The sequence below is a fragment of the Trachemys scripta genome, chromosome 15 (genome assembly GCF_013100865.1).
Source record: "Trachemys scripta elegans isolate TJP31775 chromosome 15, CAS_Tse_1.0, whole genome shotgun sequence".
In the NCBI taxonomy this organism is placed as follows: Eukaryota; Metazoa; Chordata; order Testudines; family Emydidae; genus Trachemys; species Trachemys scripta.
Genome location: NC_048312.1, coordinates 2,483,962 through 2,502,989, shown reverse-complemented (window position 1 = coordinate 2,502,989; position 19,028 = coordinate 2,483,962). Strand labels below are relative to the sequence as shown.

At 44.3% G+C, this 19,028-nt stretch overlaps 1 protein-coding gene across 3 annotated transcripts in view; it reads left to right on the top strand.

The window, feature by feature from the left end:
- MYO18B (myosin XVIIIB) overlaps positions 1-19,028 on the top strand; it is a 188,217-nt gene that overhangs the window by 155,760 nt on the left and 13,429 nt on the right. For 2 of the 3 annotated variants that reach the window (XM_034790788.1, XM_034790790.1), the window contains exon 39: positions 3,049-3,210. The exons of the other annotated variant lie outside the window; for it this stretch is intronic. In XM_034790788.1, coding sequence (XP_034646679.1) covers positions 3,049-3,210 — 162 coding nt within the window. The remainder of the gene's footprint in view (positions 1-3,048; positions 3,211-19,028) is intronic. 3 annotated transcript variants of the gene reach the window in all.

The window sequence follows — 19,028 nt, the reverse complement described above, 5'->3', positions numbered from 1 at the left end:
TTGAAAAGATGCAGTTCTTTCCCCAATTATTAAACTGGGTAGAACAGGGTGGAACCCAAGAGCTCAAAAATGCCCTTTCTAATCAAAACTGATTTCAGATACAAGTCATGCTTTCCTTGGAGATGAGAAGTACTTCTCAGCAGGGACTCTCCAGGCTGCTGTACTGAGGAAAATGGTGTTCTGCCCTTTTTACAGTTATTTACCCCTCCTCTACATCCATGGCTTCAGATTTTCTCATTTCCCTGCAGTCTTTAACTTCTAACCAGTGGATCCTAAAACCAGCCCAACCTGTTACTAAGTTGAATTAGTAAATTCAGTCCTTCTGGACGATTCATTGAACGCTACCAGATCTATAACAAACCAGGTTTATGATGCATTGCAGGGGGCTCAGATTTACAACTCCTCAATGCCTGATGTTGTGTCTCCCCGCGGACTTCAGTGGAGTTAATTCGGATGCACACAGGCGTGAGAGCAGCATCAAGCCCCAAACATATTGCATTAAGTAGATCCTAGGAAACCCAATACGCTGTGATGCAGAAGAACTGCAAATAGCATTGTGGTTCACAGCAGGCATAACATGTACTTGTCACATCAGGCCCTTTAGTCAACCTACAGATCTGGGCTGTGTTTGAGCATGTTACAGGATAGTTAGCCATCCAACTGACACAACTTGCACTACCATCAGTGGGCTCTGGACTGGCATACATCACTCTACCAATATACCTCTCCCCCAGTGTGCACAACGGTGGCCTTTGTGTGTGTGTGTGTGTGTGTGTGTGTGTGCACACGCACATCCATATGCCTTTCTTCTCCGGTGTGTCTGATTTTTAGGACATATTTTGGACAGATAGGAAAAGGCCCTGGTAGCTCTGCTCCTCCTTGTAATGACAGCTGGAGGAGAAAGTTGTGTTACAATGAATCTGAAATGTTTTTGATCTTCTCAAACAGAAGCTGATCCTCTGACTTCCACTGTGGTTTAGTAAAGACAGCCCAATCCATCGCCAAGTGCAATGATCTTTTCTTCATTCATTACAGTGTCCAGACGGCCCTGGAATCTGCCTGTTTAAGAAGAGATATGCAGGGCCAGTGCAAGGAAGTTACATGCCCTAGGCGAAACTTCCACCTTGCACCGCCCCCCCAGCCCTGTGGCAGCTCCCCGCCCCCGCTCCGCAATGAGCCCCCCCCGCGGGAGCTCCCCCCCCTGCCCTGAGGCGCTCCCTCACATAGCAGCTCCCCTCCCGGGGAGCCGTGCGGCAGCTCCCCACCCCAGCTCACCTCTGCTCCGCCTCCTCCCCAAGCACGCTGCCCCCGCTCTAATTCTCCTCCCTTCCCAGGCTTGTGGCGCCAAACAGCTGATTGGCGCTGCAAGCCTGGGAGGCGGGAGAAGTGGAGCGGCGACCACGCACTCGGGGAGGGGGCGTAGGAACGCTGTAAAAAAAATTTGGGGGCACCGCTCCTTGGCGCCCCCAAATCTTGGCGCTCTAGGCAATCGCCTAGTTTGCCTTAATGGTAGCACCGGCCCTGGAGATATGTAAGGGAACCCTAAGTTTTGCTGGCTGATTAAAGCTTTTCACCTTTTTTGTGATATTGACTCATAGTTGTCAAAATCTCGTTTTCCAAGGAGATGTCAATACCTAGTGAAAATGTGATTGTGTTCATATTAGAGGTGCTTTGATTAGTTTCAGGTGGAATTTCAGATGTATTGCCTTTACATAGCCTGCAGCTACATTGATCTTCCACATTTTCCCTAGATATTCTGCCTATAATCCAAGATAGATGGTCTCATTTTTTTTTCTTTGCCGGGTCTGATTTGAGAATATTAAACTGGTTTGTACTTTTAAAGGGAGTGAATCTCTTAAAGGGAATCAACCTATCACCATATCAGGAGTGGACACTAATGACCAATGAATACAGGGACCAAACCCCTAAAATAGTGTGAAACCCTTTTGGAAGGTTTGTATCCACCTCTGATACAGACCAGGAGGACTGGTTCAAATGTGTTTTATGATTAAAGCCAGCATCCCACAGCTGAACATACAGTGAATTAGATGGGGATTGTGTTTGCACACCACCAGGCTGGGTTACAGAGCATTTTCACCAGCATAAGGAGAAATAGCCATCTGAAGTGGCAATTGCATGAAAATCAAGTTGCCCAGAAAAGTTTGTTTCATGTTCACTGAAAGCAGACTCTGAGCCAATCTGTGCTGATGTTGTGAAAGACCAGAACCCAGATTCTGTCATCTAAAGGTGCAAAAAAAAAAAAATGATTAGGGTTGAAGGGACCAATGCAGATCATAGAATCATAGAATATCAGAGTTGGAAGGGACCTCAAGAGGTCATCTAGTCCAACCCCCTGCTCAAAGCAGGACCAATCCCCAACTAAATCATCCCAGCCAAGGCTTTGTCAAGCCGGGCCTTAAAAACCTCCAAGGAAGGAGATTCTACCACCTCCCTAGGTAACGCATTCCAGTGCTTCACCACCCTCCTAGTGAAATAGTGTTTCCTAATATCCAACCTAGACCTCCCCCACTGCAACTTGAGACCATTGCTCCTTGTTCTGTCATCTGCCACCATTGAGAACAGCCGAGCTCCATCCTCTTTGGAACCCCCCTTCAGGTAGTTGAAAGCAGCTACAAACAAAAGCCACCCCAAACTACCACCCTGAGAGAACCCATCTAGGTTTTAGTCATCTTTCCCCCACTTCATTTTTCATGTGCATGGCTTGGTTTGACCTGGGTCTGGAGCACAAATTCGGCAACACAGTGAGAGGCTGACATGTGGTTGTTTCCAGTCCAGGGAACCTGCGAAGCCAGGTGAGATAGCCTAGTCTTGCATCTGAAGAAGTGAGGTTCTTACCCACGAAAGCTTATGCTCCCAATACTTCTGTTAGTCTCAAAGGTGCCACAGGACCCTCTGTTGCTTTTTAGTCAGGATAAGGTTTTCAAATACCTGATTTGCCAGCTTACCTCAGCTTTCTTTGCTGTCTTTGGAGAAGGAGGGCATGCCAGAGTGAATGCAAAGTCAAATGGTGGTGTGTTCTGCTTACAGGGACAATCAGTCTAGCTTAGGCTCCACTCTAAGTCTGGAGCCAGAAGAAAGCATCAAATCCTGGATGGGGTCTTCAGTGGGCTGGTCATCACCTTCAGGTCCCAGTGTGGCTGGAAGTCTCTCAAGGCAATCCCTGGGCAGCCGCAGCACCCCGAGCCTGAGGTAAGAGCTGTCCAGAACTTTCTTAGACTAAAAAACCATCATTGGTAATGGGTGGTATGTGCTGCAGGTTGAGTTGTGAGAAACAGAGAGCTCACACCAAACATATCCTCTGTAGAAACTTTAAACACTAAATGCCAAGTGCCACACACAGGAGGATGTACAAGGCACCGGAGCCAAGAAAACATAGATAGCCTTCCTAGGGCCTTCAGGAGCTGCAGCAGCCAGCTTGGAATCAGTTACTTCTTTTTAAAAAGCCATCCAGGTTTCTGATTTTGCCTGCTTTTAAACTTGGCAGATTGCAACAAGACAGCAAGGCGCCATTAGGCTAATGGTATTTTAAGGGTACAGTATTTCCTGGGTAAAGCTGCACTTCTGCATCTTGCCCTCCTAGAATTATAAAAGAGGCAGGTACAAAGTAACATCAACTCTTCCACACCAGTACCCTTCACTTGACCAGACCTCCAAAGCAATGACATTTAGTTGTGACGTAGGTTACTATCTGATGTTTATTTCTGATGATTGTTCATTGCCCTTTTAAATATAAGAGACTACCTTCAGCTGGGTAAGAACTACTGACTGGTGAACATTAAAAAGCTTTGGACTTTCTGTTCGGATCAATATCCAGAACTTTGAGTTACAATACGTTTGGGAAAACTTAAGACTAGTATTCAGAGTTCTCTGTTTCATGCAGTCTTAGTCACATCGTTATCTTTAGTACTCACCTCATTACTGCAGTATCATGTTAGGACAGTGGCTCTCAACCTTTCCAGATGGCTGTACCTCTGTCAGGAGTCTGATTTGTCTTGTACTCCCAAGTTTCACCTCACTTAAAAACTACTTGCTTATAAAATCAGACATAAAAATACAAAAGTGTCGCATCACAGTATTACGGAAAAATTGCTGACTTTCTCATTTTACCATATAATTATAAAATAAATTGATTAGAATATAAATGTTGTACTTACATTTCAGTGTATAGGACATAGAGCAGTATAAACCAGTCATCGTCTGTATGAAATGTTAGTTTGTACTGACTTCGCTAGTGCTTTTTGTAGCCTGTTGTAAAACTAGGTAAATATCTAGGTGAGTTGGTGCATCCCCTGGCAGACCTCGGAGAACCACTGTGTTAGGAAGAACTCTGATTTCTCTACATAGATGCTCCTATTGCAATTGGTAGCTGCCTTAGCCTTATTAGCAATGGGAATGTTATGTGAAGCAACAGAAAATGGTGATATTAAAGAGAGACAGAGGCATTTACCGAATGAGTTGAAAGACCATGACCTAACATGAGAGGATTTCACATTGCTTGTATTGGACACTGTAATAGACCCACACCTAGATGTTTATTTACAGTAATTGTGTGGCTACTCTCCTGCAGGTGAAGCCCTGGCCTCACTGAGGTTAATGGGACTTTTCCCATAGACGTCAGTGGGGTCAGGATTTCACCCATAGCGCCTGTGCTCAGAAGCTTGGTGCAGGTGGAGATGGTGGCACGAAGAAAGTGTGTGTGAATCAGTGGGACAGGCCATTTTTGGTCAGCTCACCAAGCACGTAACAATACCGATCAGTTCCACAAAAGGGAAAACAGGAATTGTGGCCTACAGCACAAACCAAACTACATTTTTAAATTTAGACTTCTTCCACGGTGCATTTCACCTCATTCCTTAGCACTTCACCAGCATGCCAGGGAGGGAAATATTATTGTCTCTGTTTTACAGATGAGGAACTGGGGCACAGAGAGTCTAAGTGATTTACCCAGCTCTCCTGAATCCCAGTCTACTGCTTTAAGCACAAGATCTTTCTTCTACTCTTGAAGCAGTTCAGCGGCTGTTTGACAGCCTTAGCAATGTAGGGCATGCTTATTTCAAGCCCTTCCATTGTGGATACTTGGTCAGATTTGCAGCAGAATGAAGTCGGCAATGGAAACCATAGCTGGCAGCTGCCACTGAAATTTCTCTGTTTGACAGGACAAGGTAGGCCACATGGACATCTCATGTGTCACAGACCATGTATACTTTGCTGAATGCTAATGAGAGGGGTTTGCCAAGCTCAGACTACTGCTGTTCCTTCTGTCAATGCAAAATAGCTTTGAAGTGTGTACAGACAAGATGGGCCCCATAGGAGAATATAGGAGGGAAAACTCAAAATCAGAAGTGCCACTCGTTTCTCAGTGTGTATTGTTAGGTCTGGACTGGAGTGTGGTGCAGACACTGAATAGAATACATGGGACGAACCAGCTGTCTAAAAAGACAAATGTTATCTGTAGCTGGAAGGTAAATCCGCGCCACGGACAGGCTTAACATTGCAGCAAGTTGTATCCAAAATAGCGCCCCAGTGCTTGTGATAAACGAACAAGAACAAGACAGACTTTGAGCAAGAACCACAGAAATGTCTACCATGGCTTTTTTTAACCACATTTTGGAACAAACAAGCTATTAGTTTTCTTCTTTGACAAAACTTTAAAAGTTCTAATAAGCAACAGAGAAGAACAAATAGTAAATACATGTCATGCGTCTGACGCAGTGGGCATTCATCCACGAAAGCTTATGCTCCAATACGTCTGTTAGTCTATAAGGTGCCACAGGACGCTTTGTCACTTTTTAGTATATACGTGGTTTTGTTACTGGATCTGGCAGAGGCCCATTTAACTGGTTCCTACTGGGCTTTTCCCGCTAGGTCTCACAAATAGTGGTAGCTGTCTATTGTCTCATTTGGGGCTTAGTGAACAAGGGAAGAGCTAGAAGAAGAGAGAAGCTGTGATCGCACTTGGAGGAAGAAGCATGATGTCTTATAGAGAAATTGCCTCCACTTCTGTGACTGATCTCAGCCCTGGCTTCACATGAGCAGCCGTGCTCGGGAGCCCCTGCACCTTCAGTTTGGCTGCAAGCTGCCTGTTCTTATGGAGTTGATAGCGCCTCTGACGGACACAGTCATGCCACTGGAGCTCAGCAGAGCTCGAGGTTCTCAGAGCAAGTGCACACTGAAGATACCTGGCCCAGATGCTGATATTCTGATGACATCAACACGTTCTGCAGTCCCCTAATGGGCTGGCTCAGGTCTAACAGTCTGCCCCATCGGAAAGTGTGCAGCAGCCGTTCACAATTTGCTTCAGAAAAGCTTGTTGTTTGTGGAGGCGTCAGGGATGGCGATATAGCCACAGCTGTGAAGCAAGAAGTAGGGAGAGATGTTTGGGTCTCTGTTTGCTAGTCAGACTAGTGCTGTGATGCCAGTGGCTTGTGTTTACCCTTTAGCAATCATGTGCCTTGTCAAAAGCTTTAGCTACAACTGGAGACACGTGCAAACTCACCCATCTAGGCAGAGAAAAATGACATACTGAATTATGTGCCATTGTACATTAAGTTATTGTCTGCATGACTCCATCTATGCCCCAGTTGGTGGTGGGAAGGTAAAAGGCTTACGGTCGGAGTGCTGTCTACTGCTGCTCACAGAGCCTCTCACGCCTGTTCCTACCATTTAATGGAGAGAAAAGAGGGAATGAACAACTCCTTCCATCTCTTGACTGCTTCACAAGAGTGCCTACCAGACCTTTTCCTGAGCAATGCACCAATATCTCAGCCAGAGTCATTGTCGCCCATTCGGTGTGGACAGTGGAGGGCAAACTCTCAGGAGATGTGATTCTAATCTGAATGTAAAAGCAACTGCAGGTCCAAGTGAGAACCTAAACATAACTGCTGCAAGTGGCTTATTGCATGTCGATTGTTATTCAGTAATAAAACCGCACCAATGATTACTGGGCACCAGGATTGCCTTTTGAATCAGTCCCAATCACCACAGGTGGTGACATCTACTGATTTCACATTTATTTTTCTTTCAAGCCAGTGTATTTTTAAAACAGTAGCGGGAAAAAATCAATCAATTTGCAAACATTGCTGATGGATTCATCAAAGTGGCTTATCTGGCAAAGATATTTGATTACATTTTCAAATACTTGCTGTCTAATTAAAATATACACCATTTTGTATTTTGTTCAACATGCATGTTTGCATAACACACCAACTAATGAACTATTTTAGTCTGCTAAACTACTCAGAAGCAGCCTTCAGCAAGCACTCTTGGAAAGTTTTTTTTTCCAATCTTGTCTAGTTTGCAGGTACATGGAGGGGAACAGAGGAGACACCCGTAGATGTTGTATTACACATGAATGTTAAAAATGGGGAGTTATCACACAATGGCAAAAGAGTACCAAAGATCACGAAGAATGTCTTGTCAAGTATGCATTTTACGAATATGTCTTGGTTTGACAGATCGCACCATCATTTAAGGTAGTTGCAATTTTATAGGCTGAAGAGTAGAGAAAAGAGGTGGAAACAGGAAAGTTACATTGTGGGGCATAATTGAGAGGTTATTACTGTTGTGTCATTAATTTTAATACATTATTTAAACCTCTGTAGAAAAGTGACCACCTAATCAGGTCAGGTACTATACAGTCATTGGCCCAGAGACTGTGAAAATGTTTCAGGCTACATTCTTTTCAACCTGTGGAGAAGGAAGCTCAGTGGGAGAGTGTGGTATTTAAGGTCAAACCATCAAATCAAAGAAGGTAGTTGGTTCCAAACCAGGATCAGTGGAATGTTAGATGAAAGCCGCTACTTCAAAAACACACTTCAAGCAGGATAATATTCCTTGATGTATTCTCTAGAGGTGATTTAAAGAGATAATGCAGTCTAGCTGTGGATTTGTGTGCCATACGCTCACATGTTTACCACTGAGGGAAGATTTTATATTAAAGTGTATAAATGTCTGACATGTTAATTTTTGAAGAAAATGTAAACACGCTGTAAGCAAGTTGGACAATGGCATATATAAGCAGCCAGACAGCTAGATACTTAACGTGGCTCACCTTGGCTCACAGCTGTAAGGGACTAGAAACTGAGGAAATTAGCCCCGGAAAAAGGTCGGAACATAAAACACATACAAAACGACATTAGCCAAGTGTGCAGCCTTTGCTTGCAGGGATAGAATTTATTCCTGGGAACAGGCCAGTTGAAACCAGAGAGAATCCTGACATGAGGAAATGCTACTCTGCGTGAGGAAGGGTTCAGCATTGGGCACCTAAGTGTTAAGGATTTGACTGAAACCCTCCAAATAGCCCTGGAAATGAAGACACAAGGTGGGCATCTTACTTGAAATTCCTCCCTGGTATTATGGGGATCTTCAGACAGACAGTGACTTTACATCTCAGATGTGAAGCACTTACATGGGCTGGATTTTCAGAAGTCCTCAGATCAAAGTCTATGTCATTGCTTTGCCAGGAGCCCTGCGTGGGAGAAGGTGCATAGCTCCATTGGCCCAGGGGCTGTGTAGGGAAGGGAATCTCTCTCAGTATTTATTTGCAGTACTCCTCTCCCCAGATCAGCTGCACCCAGCCAAGCCTCTACCCACTCACCACCCACCTGCTTTCTCTAGCATACCCAGAACCAAGGCCAGGGAGACTATACAAGAACATAAGAGATTTGTGTGTGCAGTGGGGCAAGGGAGGAGGTTACCCCCTGGCACGTCTCATGCCCACACAATCCTTGGCACAATCTAGCTCCAAGTCGTTTTTGCTTATATTGTGCACATATCTTTTTCATTTCTGTGTACAAAATTACCTGACTTTCAGACTGCAGTCATTGCAAAGTGGGGTTTAGTGCCTACATGATGTATAGTCACTCTGTAGTTGTGTGCAGCGTCTGATATGTAGCTACACGGAGTTTATGTGATTTTTCAAGATTAATACTGGTGTCTTCCCTGTAATGTTAAACACTCCATTCTTATCGTGCAGCGGTCTGAGCCCTGTGAATTCAGGTTTACATGGTAAAATAAATACAAACCAGAATTAATTTTCTGAGGAGCAAGTCCCCACGCAGCTAATATTTTAAATACCTTTTGTGGTAGTTTGAAAATGCCTTTCTGAGCCTTGTCTATTGCTGGTATGAAATGGAATTTAAAACCAATAAAAGCAATGGTTTGACTTAGGCATAGGTAATTGACACGAATCCTTCATCAGAGTGCAGAGCATGCTTAGTATGCAGAATTCTACTCTAGCATTGTATTTAAGAATGCTTTGATCTTCATTCCTATGGCTGCCTTAGGTCTTTGGTCCAAATCACTTAGGCGTAACTGCAAATGAATGGCAATAAATCAGAAATTATGGATTAAACTACATTATTGAGATGAACTGTGCTGGATTTATACTAAACGGGCCGCATTGGAGACTGTGGGCAGCACAGTATTTATCTCTATAGAGAGAGAAATAAAAGCAACATGTTGGTCCAGCCATGACCTAATTTCAAAGCAATCCTTTGCATTCAGGCTGGAAGAGATGTCACAATCTCGAGTCGTTCTAAAGTCCATGGAAAGGCAAAGTCCAAATCCTAACTTTATACCTGCAAATGGCCTCAGATAATCTAAGACTGAAGTACTAGGCAGGAAGCTGTATCAAATGAAAACAAATGGAAGATGATGAATCTAGTGAGTTAATGAGAAAGAGCCTATGCGTCTTGTCTCAGTTGATCTCAGTTTTATTAAGATTTTGCTTACATAAACCCCCAGAAATGAGAAACAAATCTACCTAGCATTCACTTCTTGCTAATATATGCGGGATAGTTTTCCTTTCCCGAACTAGCAGCTCCCAAAAGGGAGTGATATAAGGCTATTATATTCAGCCCAGTGTACAGAGCTCAGGAATTTGATTAACTTTTTCTGTAATTCTCTGATATTAAGTATTTGGACAAAAATGGCTGTCAACTCTGAATCCCAGTAAATCAGAGACATCTCACAGTCGGAATAACATGTCAACCTTTTATTAGAAAGTGAATTCAAAACTATGTGAATTTACTGCATCCTTGGGTAACAAGGTTGAAATTACTGAACTACAGAGCTTCTAAGCCCAGTATGCAGGAGCTAGGGGACTATTCAGAGGGCCTTCACTTGGAGGGGTCAGTATCCAAACAATTCTGAACAGTCCCAGAGTGACTGGACACACACATAAAAATCATAACGGTTTTGGGTATTCGGCACATCCCTACTAGACTGAAATTATACTATAGCAGTCATCTCTTACACTCTGGGTTCCTTGCAGATACTCTTCTGTGGGATGAAGGGTCTGTCTTTTCTCTAGGCCCATTGATTTGGTAACAAGCCCACTGCACCCTAGAAACGTCATGGTTCTCACAATGATGCATACTTGGAGCTTCATGGTGATGGTGGGGACAGAACTTTGACTGTCCTGCTGCAAAAGGAGCAGCTCCATCAGCTGTTACTAGTGTGTGGCCTGTGACATGTGGCTCTAGTTTCATGCAGTAGAGGGCAGGAGTGTTCAGGCATGCTCATTGCAATATTAGTATAGACTCTTCCAAGAGGAGTGATGACAAAATGGCACAATGTTTACGTTTGTCTGCAATGGTAATTTTGGCTCGATTGGCATCTGTGCCGGCAGCCTGGTAGTAAATATTTACATTGCTCAAGCTTTAAATGTCTCTCTGCAAATACCAAAGATGAGTGCCGCCCAGCACTGGTGATTATGGGATCTGCAAAGACTTTCTGCAGACCTTGTTACAACAGGTGAGTGAAGCTACCTTCAGGAGCGAAGGGGAGGAGTAAGAGACACAGTTTCACTCAATCTCTTTTCATGCCATAGGACAACTCTTGATGAATGAGAGCTACTTGCTCTGGTCCCTCTGGTGCTAGTCTTCCTGCAGGGTCTTGTTTGGAAGCTGTCACTTTTCCTCTCTTGAAGCAGAGTTCCCCTTTCCCCAGATGATCTCAATGAGCTGTTACTAGTTTACAAGACGGCAGGAGTAGAAGACAGACATATATTTGTGACACTTAGCACATGCTATCTCATCTTGGGATCCTTGTGGCACTATTCACTGCAGCTACGCTGCCCTTGTGAATGCAAAGCATCCAAGGATTTCAATTCCAAGTCGATGGCTGATGAACATCCCTAGCTATTCTTTCCCCCTGGTGCCTCCTTAGCATTGTTAGACCCTGCCATCCAAGGGAGTTCTTGGAAACAAAGCTTAGTCTCTCTCAGATGTGGTAGCACATACGGCAGCTACACTGACCACATAAAGCCATCAGCACAGCTCTCAATTGTAGCTCTTGAGTCTTGAGAGGACAGTGTCACACTTTCATGTCCATGAAAACAAATCAGGATACATCCAATTGTTCTTAAGATCTTGTGGGGGCTCACTGTTCGTATCTGATGATAGTCAGAGCCTAATCCCAGATAATAAATTACTTTGAACTTTATAATTTATTTATATGTTTACTATCATAGGGAAAGAACCGCTTGAAGACACACAAAAAAGGGAGATCACCTAGGTTTGGATTTCAGTATTTGAATATTCTTATTATATTAGAACTGGAGGTCTTGGAGCAGTCAGGAAATGGCCATGTTACTTATTTTATTTTAAAACATTATATTATCAAAAGGAAATAATTTCTATTAAAAACTTTATTGCCTTGCATTGATAGCATGACAGGAAAATTTCTTAGAGAAATTTGGACAAGTTCTTCTCTCTTACTTCCTTGGAGCTGTACTGGTTTTCATACATGCAGAACCAAGAGCATAATTTGGTCGATATTCTTTTTTCTCTGGACATGCATTGTATTGCAATGCAAGTGGGGATATTATGGTATAAATTATTTCAACTAGCATAATCATAATCATGTTAATTGCTGTGTAATCTTCACTAATTAGTGTTGTATGTCATTTGCTTTGGTGTGGATTGCACACTACAGAATTCTATTTGGCTTGCAAATGCTTTTAGATTTTTTTGTATCAGGTCTTAGTTTGCCTCTAATTTAGGCAAAGCATTTTCCGTGGTGTTTACAATGTTTTGCTTTGCAATTATAATATGCTTACAAATTGCGCTTCTTCTAGCACTGCCCAAAGCCCTAATTGAAACAATCAGAGAAACACACACACTGAGCTTAACTGACATTCAGGATGTAGCTGAAACCAGAAAAATATGAGGAAATACAGGGCTAAGGCCAACATGTCAAACATTTATTTCAAGCTCTGTGAGTTATTGATGACACTTCAGTCTTAAGATTTGAATTTACATACTAACAGGGTAACATTTCAGAATGGGAACTGACTATCTGTCTAGTACTTGTGCCCTGTAATGCAAAGTTCCTCTAAACCAGGGCTGGCTCCAGGCACCAGCTTACCAAGCAGGTGCTTGGGGCGGCCACTTCAGAGAGGGGCGGCACGTCCAGCTGTTCGGCGGCAATTCAGCGGATGGTCCCTCACTCCCGCTTGGAGCGAAGGACCTCCCGCCGAATTGCCGCCGCAGATCACGATCGCGGCTTTTTTTGTTTGTTTGTTTGGCTGCTTGGGGTGGCCAAAACCCTGGAGCCGGCCCTGCCTCTAACTCAGTGGTTCTCAATCGGGGTACATGTACCCCTGGGGGTACGCAGAGGTCTTCCCGGGGGTACACCAACTCTTCTAGGTATTTGCCTATTTTTACAACAGGCTACAGAAAAAGGACTAGTGGAGTCAGTACAAACTAAAATTTCATACAGACAGTGACTGGTTTATAATGCTCTATAGACTATTCAGTGAAACGTAAATACAATATTTATATTCAATTTATTTATTTTATAATTATATGGTACAAATGAGAAAGCAAGCCATTTTTCAGTAACAGTCTGCTGGGACACTTTTGGATTTTTATGTCTGATTTTGTAACCAAGCAGTTTTTAATTGAGGTGAAACTTGGGGGTACACAAGATAAATCAGACTCCTGAAAGGGGTACAGGAGTAGATTTGGTTGGGTGAGCATTTTATTTTTTGGGGTGATATTTCTTCTTTTCATGGCCAAAAAATTATGATGAGAATGGAAAATTTTAAAAACTGCAGTTAAATATGAGCTGTGGTTCATGAGAGTGCACTTGAACCATTGAAATCGGGATTCAGGCTTTTTTTACATGTTTCTTTTATTCAGTTAAAACATGTTTGGCTTAACAATGTGTCTTCTGTATTTTATTAGTTAGTGTGCTTATCTGTTAGGCTTCCATGGCTCTTAAGAGAAGGTGGCTCGTTTATGTTATATAACTGTATTAAAAAAAGATTGTGGGATTAAACTGTTTTCATTGATTCTGCAAATCTCATACTCTTTTTAGGCTGAAATGTGGTACGGCAGTGATCCCAGGTTAATGGGCTAAATTAGATTTGATAATGTCCTATTGCTTCCTCCTCTGGACCTTAATGTTACATGCCCAATGGCTGTTCAATCTGGCCACAATGAGAATTAATGCCTTTGCTATATTTATTTCTCAAAGCCAAAGGCCACAGCTGTTCATTGGGCTGCATTCCTGGGGGGACAGTACTGAGAGACAGCCCTGTGTGACCAGTGTATTGACACTCTAAAAAGCTTGGCAGTGGGGATGAGACTTGTCCGAGTGATGTTAGCAAGTCAGGCGTCTCTTCCATTTTCAGTCCTGGCTTTGCAACTCCCATAAACAGCCGGACAAACTCTGGCTGCACTCCCCTGTAATAAGATAGCCTGTGGTGAGGAGCATCTTGGGTGAAATCTCTTGATGAGTGTGAATTTCACATGGGTAACCCCATATTGCAGAGAGACGTGGGATTTACTGCAGAGAGGGGTGCTTTTTCAACAGACGTTTTACACATAGTTTCCATGCTTGGCTTGCATGCTTCTAAAGCAGCCGCTGTGACATGAAAGCTCGTCATCATGGTACATCCATTCCAATCCCTGGTGGGCCCAGTGCACTCTTAGGCCATCTGTCCAGCCACTTGTGTCACTCCCTTTACAAAGGAAGCCAGCGTTTCATTGCAGGCCCTTGGCATCGCTGCGTTCACAATCGTGTTTATTCTGTACGGAGCAAAGCCGGGAAACAGGAGCAGAAGATCATTGCACAACTCTTTATTAAACGAGCTCCCAGAATGCACAGCATATGGACCCTTTGAATGAAATATATCTAGAACTGTGCTGAATTGTCCATCTTCATGAGATACTCATCTCATTAACATGTGGGTCTCTGTGCTCATCCTCTCTCTTCTCTGGCACATTTCCAAACACCCACCTGAACTGGGATAGGTGATCCTGGCTTTGTCTCTTGTGAGGCGAATCAGGCACACACACACAGACATCCAGGGATGTGCTTCCCATTGGCCTAGCTCTGCTCCCGTCGCCGTCAGAGGGAGGTTTCCCTTTGCTTTCAGTGCAGCTAGGTCTGTGCTGAGTACTTCTGAAAATGCCACTCCTTGCTGCCACGCTTTCAGTCTGACAGTGGGTTTTCGGGAAGGCAGCACTGGTGTGCGGAGGGGAGATTTCCCTTTCCATGGATTTTGAAGATAAGCCTAGGAAGGTGGGGAGGTGAACAGCAGGGTGAGAGACAAGCGATTTACGCTATAGGACAATGTTAGCACAAGAGCCACGGGGGATAAACTGGCCGCGAAGAAGCTTTCACTGGAAATGAGAAGGAGGTTTCTAACCACCCAAAGGGTCATTGTTCTGGAAAAACCTTCCCAAAGCAAGAGTGAGGAAAAACAACCAAACTGGTTTTAAGATGGATCTTGACAAATTTATGGATGAAACTGACAGGGCTGCCTGTGAGAGCAGGGGCTGGACTCGATGATCAAGAAGGTCCCATCCAGAAGCACGTCCCCTGTTCCTAAACTTTCCCCTTTGCTTCCAATCAGTTTTCAGATCACTGAGAAATGAATTGTGGGAATTGAGCCCAGTGCTGCTACCTGGCTGTGCATTTCAGAGTAGGGTCACTGGCTCTACAGCATCAGGCTTGGCCCAGAGCTCATATGAATCCCGGAAGGAAGGTATCACTGGTGAATGTAGAGGTTCCAGCATCCCAGACAGAATTTCAAACTGGCTGTTCTTTGGTCCTGGCGGGAAAATAAAGATGATATGACATCACTATTAGTGGGAATGTTCCTAGAGACAGTATATCAACCCAGTAATCAGAAATTTGTTACAAGGGAGAAATTAGCCTCTGGTATGCAAAGTGCTTTCTCAGAATGTAATTAATTGTAAATGAAATTTAGTCTCAGTCTCTGTGTGTGGCTGGAGAGCCAGGGTTGAAGCCTCTTTTAATAGTCCCTACATCAAATCAAGATAACAGATAATACAGAGAACCGCTTCAGAGCCAGAGAAATGTCAGCATAGCACAGAACTTCTCAGTGCTGGACGGCAACAAGAACCTAGGGACATTTCATTCAGGAGGAAAGGACCTCTTTGGCATGCAGCACTTCGTAACTGCTTGCCAAAGGCATATCAGCTTCCCCTCTGCTTTTCTCTGGATAAAATGCAGTGCAACATACTAATCTCAGATACAAACGTTACTAGATTGCTCGACATAATAGTAAGCACTGTCACAGTATGAAAGAGGCCAGTTAGATTTCCTTGACAGTAGCTATGATAAAGGATCAATGTATAGTAGGAGGTGGTAATCTGTCTTGATTGAATTCCAGCTTCTACCAGTTTGTTTACAGATAAATTCAGAGGTGCAGCAGATGGTGGTAGACCTGCAGGGATATTCAGCACATGGACAGATCAAAAGTTTTAACTTATGTCATTATAATTTGATAAAATTCTGGCAACTGAAACCAACATCCTAGAGAAGACTTGTCATAATGCAGGACTGGGGAGCAAAATACGGGCTGATTCTGCCACTGTGCTCAAACTAAAAATGCCTGCAGCATGCAGAGCAGCAAGGCCGATGCTGACCAGGTTTACATCACGCCCCCTGATGGCGCACACTTTCTAATTGAAAATCTGTTTAGATTAACTCAGTGGATGAATTGACTGACTGCAGTGCGTGTAGGCTGCTAATTCTTTAAGGGTACTGGCTCTTTACTACTAAGACAGCTGAATTCCTCCAATGCCCACACTCATTACACTCCAGGGAGTCAATCTCTTCTAATCTAACACCTTTGTCCTTGTTGAGCTGGAAGGGACCTTGAGAGGTCATTAAGTCCAGCACTGAGGCAGGACCAAATATACCTAGGCCAGCCCTGACAGGTATTCATCCAGCCTGTTCTTAAAAACTTCCAGTGACGGGGATCCCACACCCTCCCTTGGAAGCCTGTTCCAGAGTTTAACTACCCTGAGAGCTAGAAAGTTTTTCCTACTATTTAACCTAATCTGCCAATTAAGCCCATGACTTCTTGTCCTGTCTTCAGTGGACATGGAGAATAATTGACCCCTGTCCTCTTTAGAACAGCCCTGAGCATATTGGAAGGCTGTACTCCGGTCCCTTCTGTGTCTCAAGACTGAATATGCCCTATTTTTAAAACCTCTCCTCATCGGTCATTTCATCATTGTTGTTGCTCTCCTCTGGACCCTCAGCAGTTTGTCCACATCTTTATTAAAGTGGGGCACCCAGAACTGGACACAGAACTTCAGCTGAGGCCTCACCAGTGCTGAGTGGGATAATTACCTCCTGTGTCTTACATACGACACTCCTGTTAATATACCCCAGAATGATATGAGCCTTTTTCGCATCTACATCACATTGCTGACACATATTCAATGTGTGATCTACCATAATCCCCAGATCCCTTTTAGCAATACTGCCACCTCGCTAGTTATTCCCCATTTTGTAGCTGTGTATTTGATTGTTCCTTCCTAAGTGCACTACTTTGCATTTGTCTTTATTGAATTTCATCTTGTTGAATTCTGACCAATTCTCCAGTTTGTCAAGGTTGTTTGAATTCTCCAAAGTGCTTGCAACCCTTCCCAGCTTGGTGTCCTCTGCAAATTTTATAAGCATGCTCTCCACTCCATTATCCAAGTCATTAAAAATGCACTAGGGGCAGGGAGATTTTGCCCCCTGCAGGGCGTATCTGATGCCATAGTCTGCATTTCCCCATGTCTGCAGCATCATCTCTAGTTCTCATAGATAGGGGCATACTTGTGAGCTGTTCCATTACTAGGCACTCTTGCCCGAAATGCCAGGGTTTTAAGGGCAGTAATGTTAATGAGGCGTTCTTTAGTCCATGTGAGTATCATCTAACCTTCCAACTATCACAGCAGGACAATCTGTACAATTGGTGAGAGGTGGCTCATGGGGTTGAGCTCCTGGCATCCATGGTGGAGAGACTGATTGGGCTGGAGGTGGCTGCTGGGTGTGACCAGAATCCTTGCTTCCTGCTCGGGGAGTGAGAACGACTGTTGGCTGCAAGGAGCCCAGGGTGCCGGGCGCTGGGAGGAAAGGTGCCACCGCCATGCAGTGTTTCCTTACTGCACAAGGCCTTGCTGCTGTTGTGCTAAACCACATTCATTATTTGCATTTTAATGTAAAAACCAATCAGGCCCTGTGCTAACGCCCCAGGCAGCAGATGCTGCTTTGAATTAACAGGGCTTTGCTCCTTTGGCATTCGTACCCTGCAGTGCAGCCCCATTGCGTCACTGTTCTGTGTGTCTTTGCTTTGGATTTGTGTCACTCTTGTGCCTCGCTACACAGATGATTGTTTCGTAAGCAAAAATGTGACATCCAAGTCCTAGGTCACAGCACAGAGCATCGTGAGGGTGATCCTAGTGCACCTCCGTTGTCTTGAATTGCACAGCAGATAGACCTAGCCTGGGAGCCTGGCTGCTTGGGAGCCAAGCCACTGTTTGCAATGGGTTGCTTTGTTTTTAAACACATAGAACACAGTTTGGATATGAGCTCACAGGCAGAACGTCCTTCTCCGAGTCCCATTTGCCCATTTACAGACCTTAAGGCCAGAAGGGACCACCCTGATCATCCAGTCTGACCTCCTGTAGAACACAAACTGCAGCGCCTCACCCAGCCACTCCTGTAATAGACCCCTCACCTCCGGCTGAGTTACCGACATCCTCACAGCGTGATTTAAAGACTTCAAGTTACAGAGAATCGACCACTTACTCTAGTTCAAACCTGCAGTGACTCATGTCCCACACTGCAGAGAAAGGTGAACCTTTTCCCCCCTCCCTCCAGGTCTCTGCCAATCTGACCTGATGGAAAATTCCTTCCCAACCCCAAATATGATGATTAGTTAGCGCCTGAGCATGTGGGTGAAACCCACCTCCAGACATCTGGGGGGAAATTCTCTGTCGGAACTCAGAGCCCTCCCCATCCAGTGTCCCATCTCTAGCTGTTGGAGAGATTTGCTAATAGCAGTCACGGTTGGGCCATATGCCATTGCAGGCAACCTCATCATACCATCCCCTCCAAAAACTTATCCATTTCAGTCTAGGTTTTTTTGCCCCCAGTTCTCTCCTTGGAAGAAGAACTTCTTGGTGGCCAGTTTCTATCCATTTGTTCTTGTGTCAGCATTGACCCTTAACTTAAATAACTCCTCTCCCTCCCTGGTGGTTAGCCCTTCGATGTATTTGTGGAGAGCAATCATATCTCCCCTCAGCCGTTGGCTGGTTGGTTAGGCTAAACAAGCCAAACTCCTGAAGTCTGCTCTCCTGAGGCAGGTTCTCCATCCTCTGACCATCACTGGAGCCCTTCTCACTGATCAGGATCTTCCTCACAAGGAGGTTACAAAACTGAAGGCTTTGTGTGAAGGAGCTGCATTATAAATGAGCCAGGTGCACCTAGAGAGCAGGAGCGCACAGACCATTTCACAGAGACCGTTTTAAAAAGTCACTTTAGCTCTTCCATACACAAGGTGGGATGGTTCCTCTGAGCCTGGCAAAAGCTATGTCTATTCATCAGGAAAAGAGGCACAGATGTTGCTGTTGCCAGCGTGGAGTTTTTAAGCACATTGATTATTCCAGGGTGCATCTATAAATAGAAATGTTTGAACAGTACATGTTTTTAATGAAGTCTTTTTTTTTTCAGGATCTCAGCAGAACAGA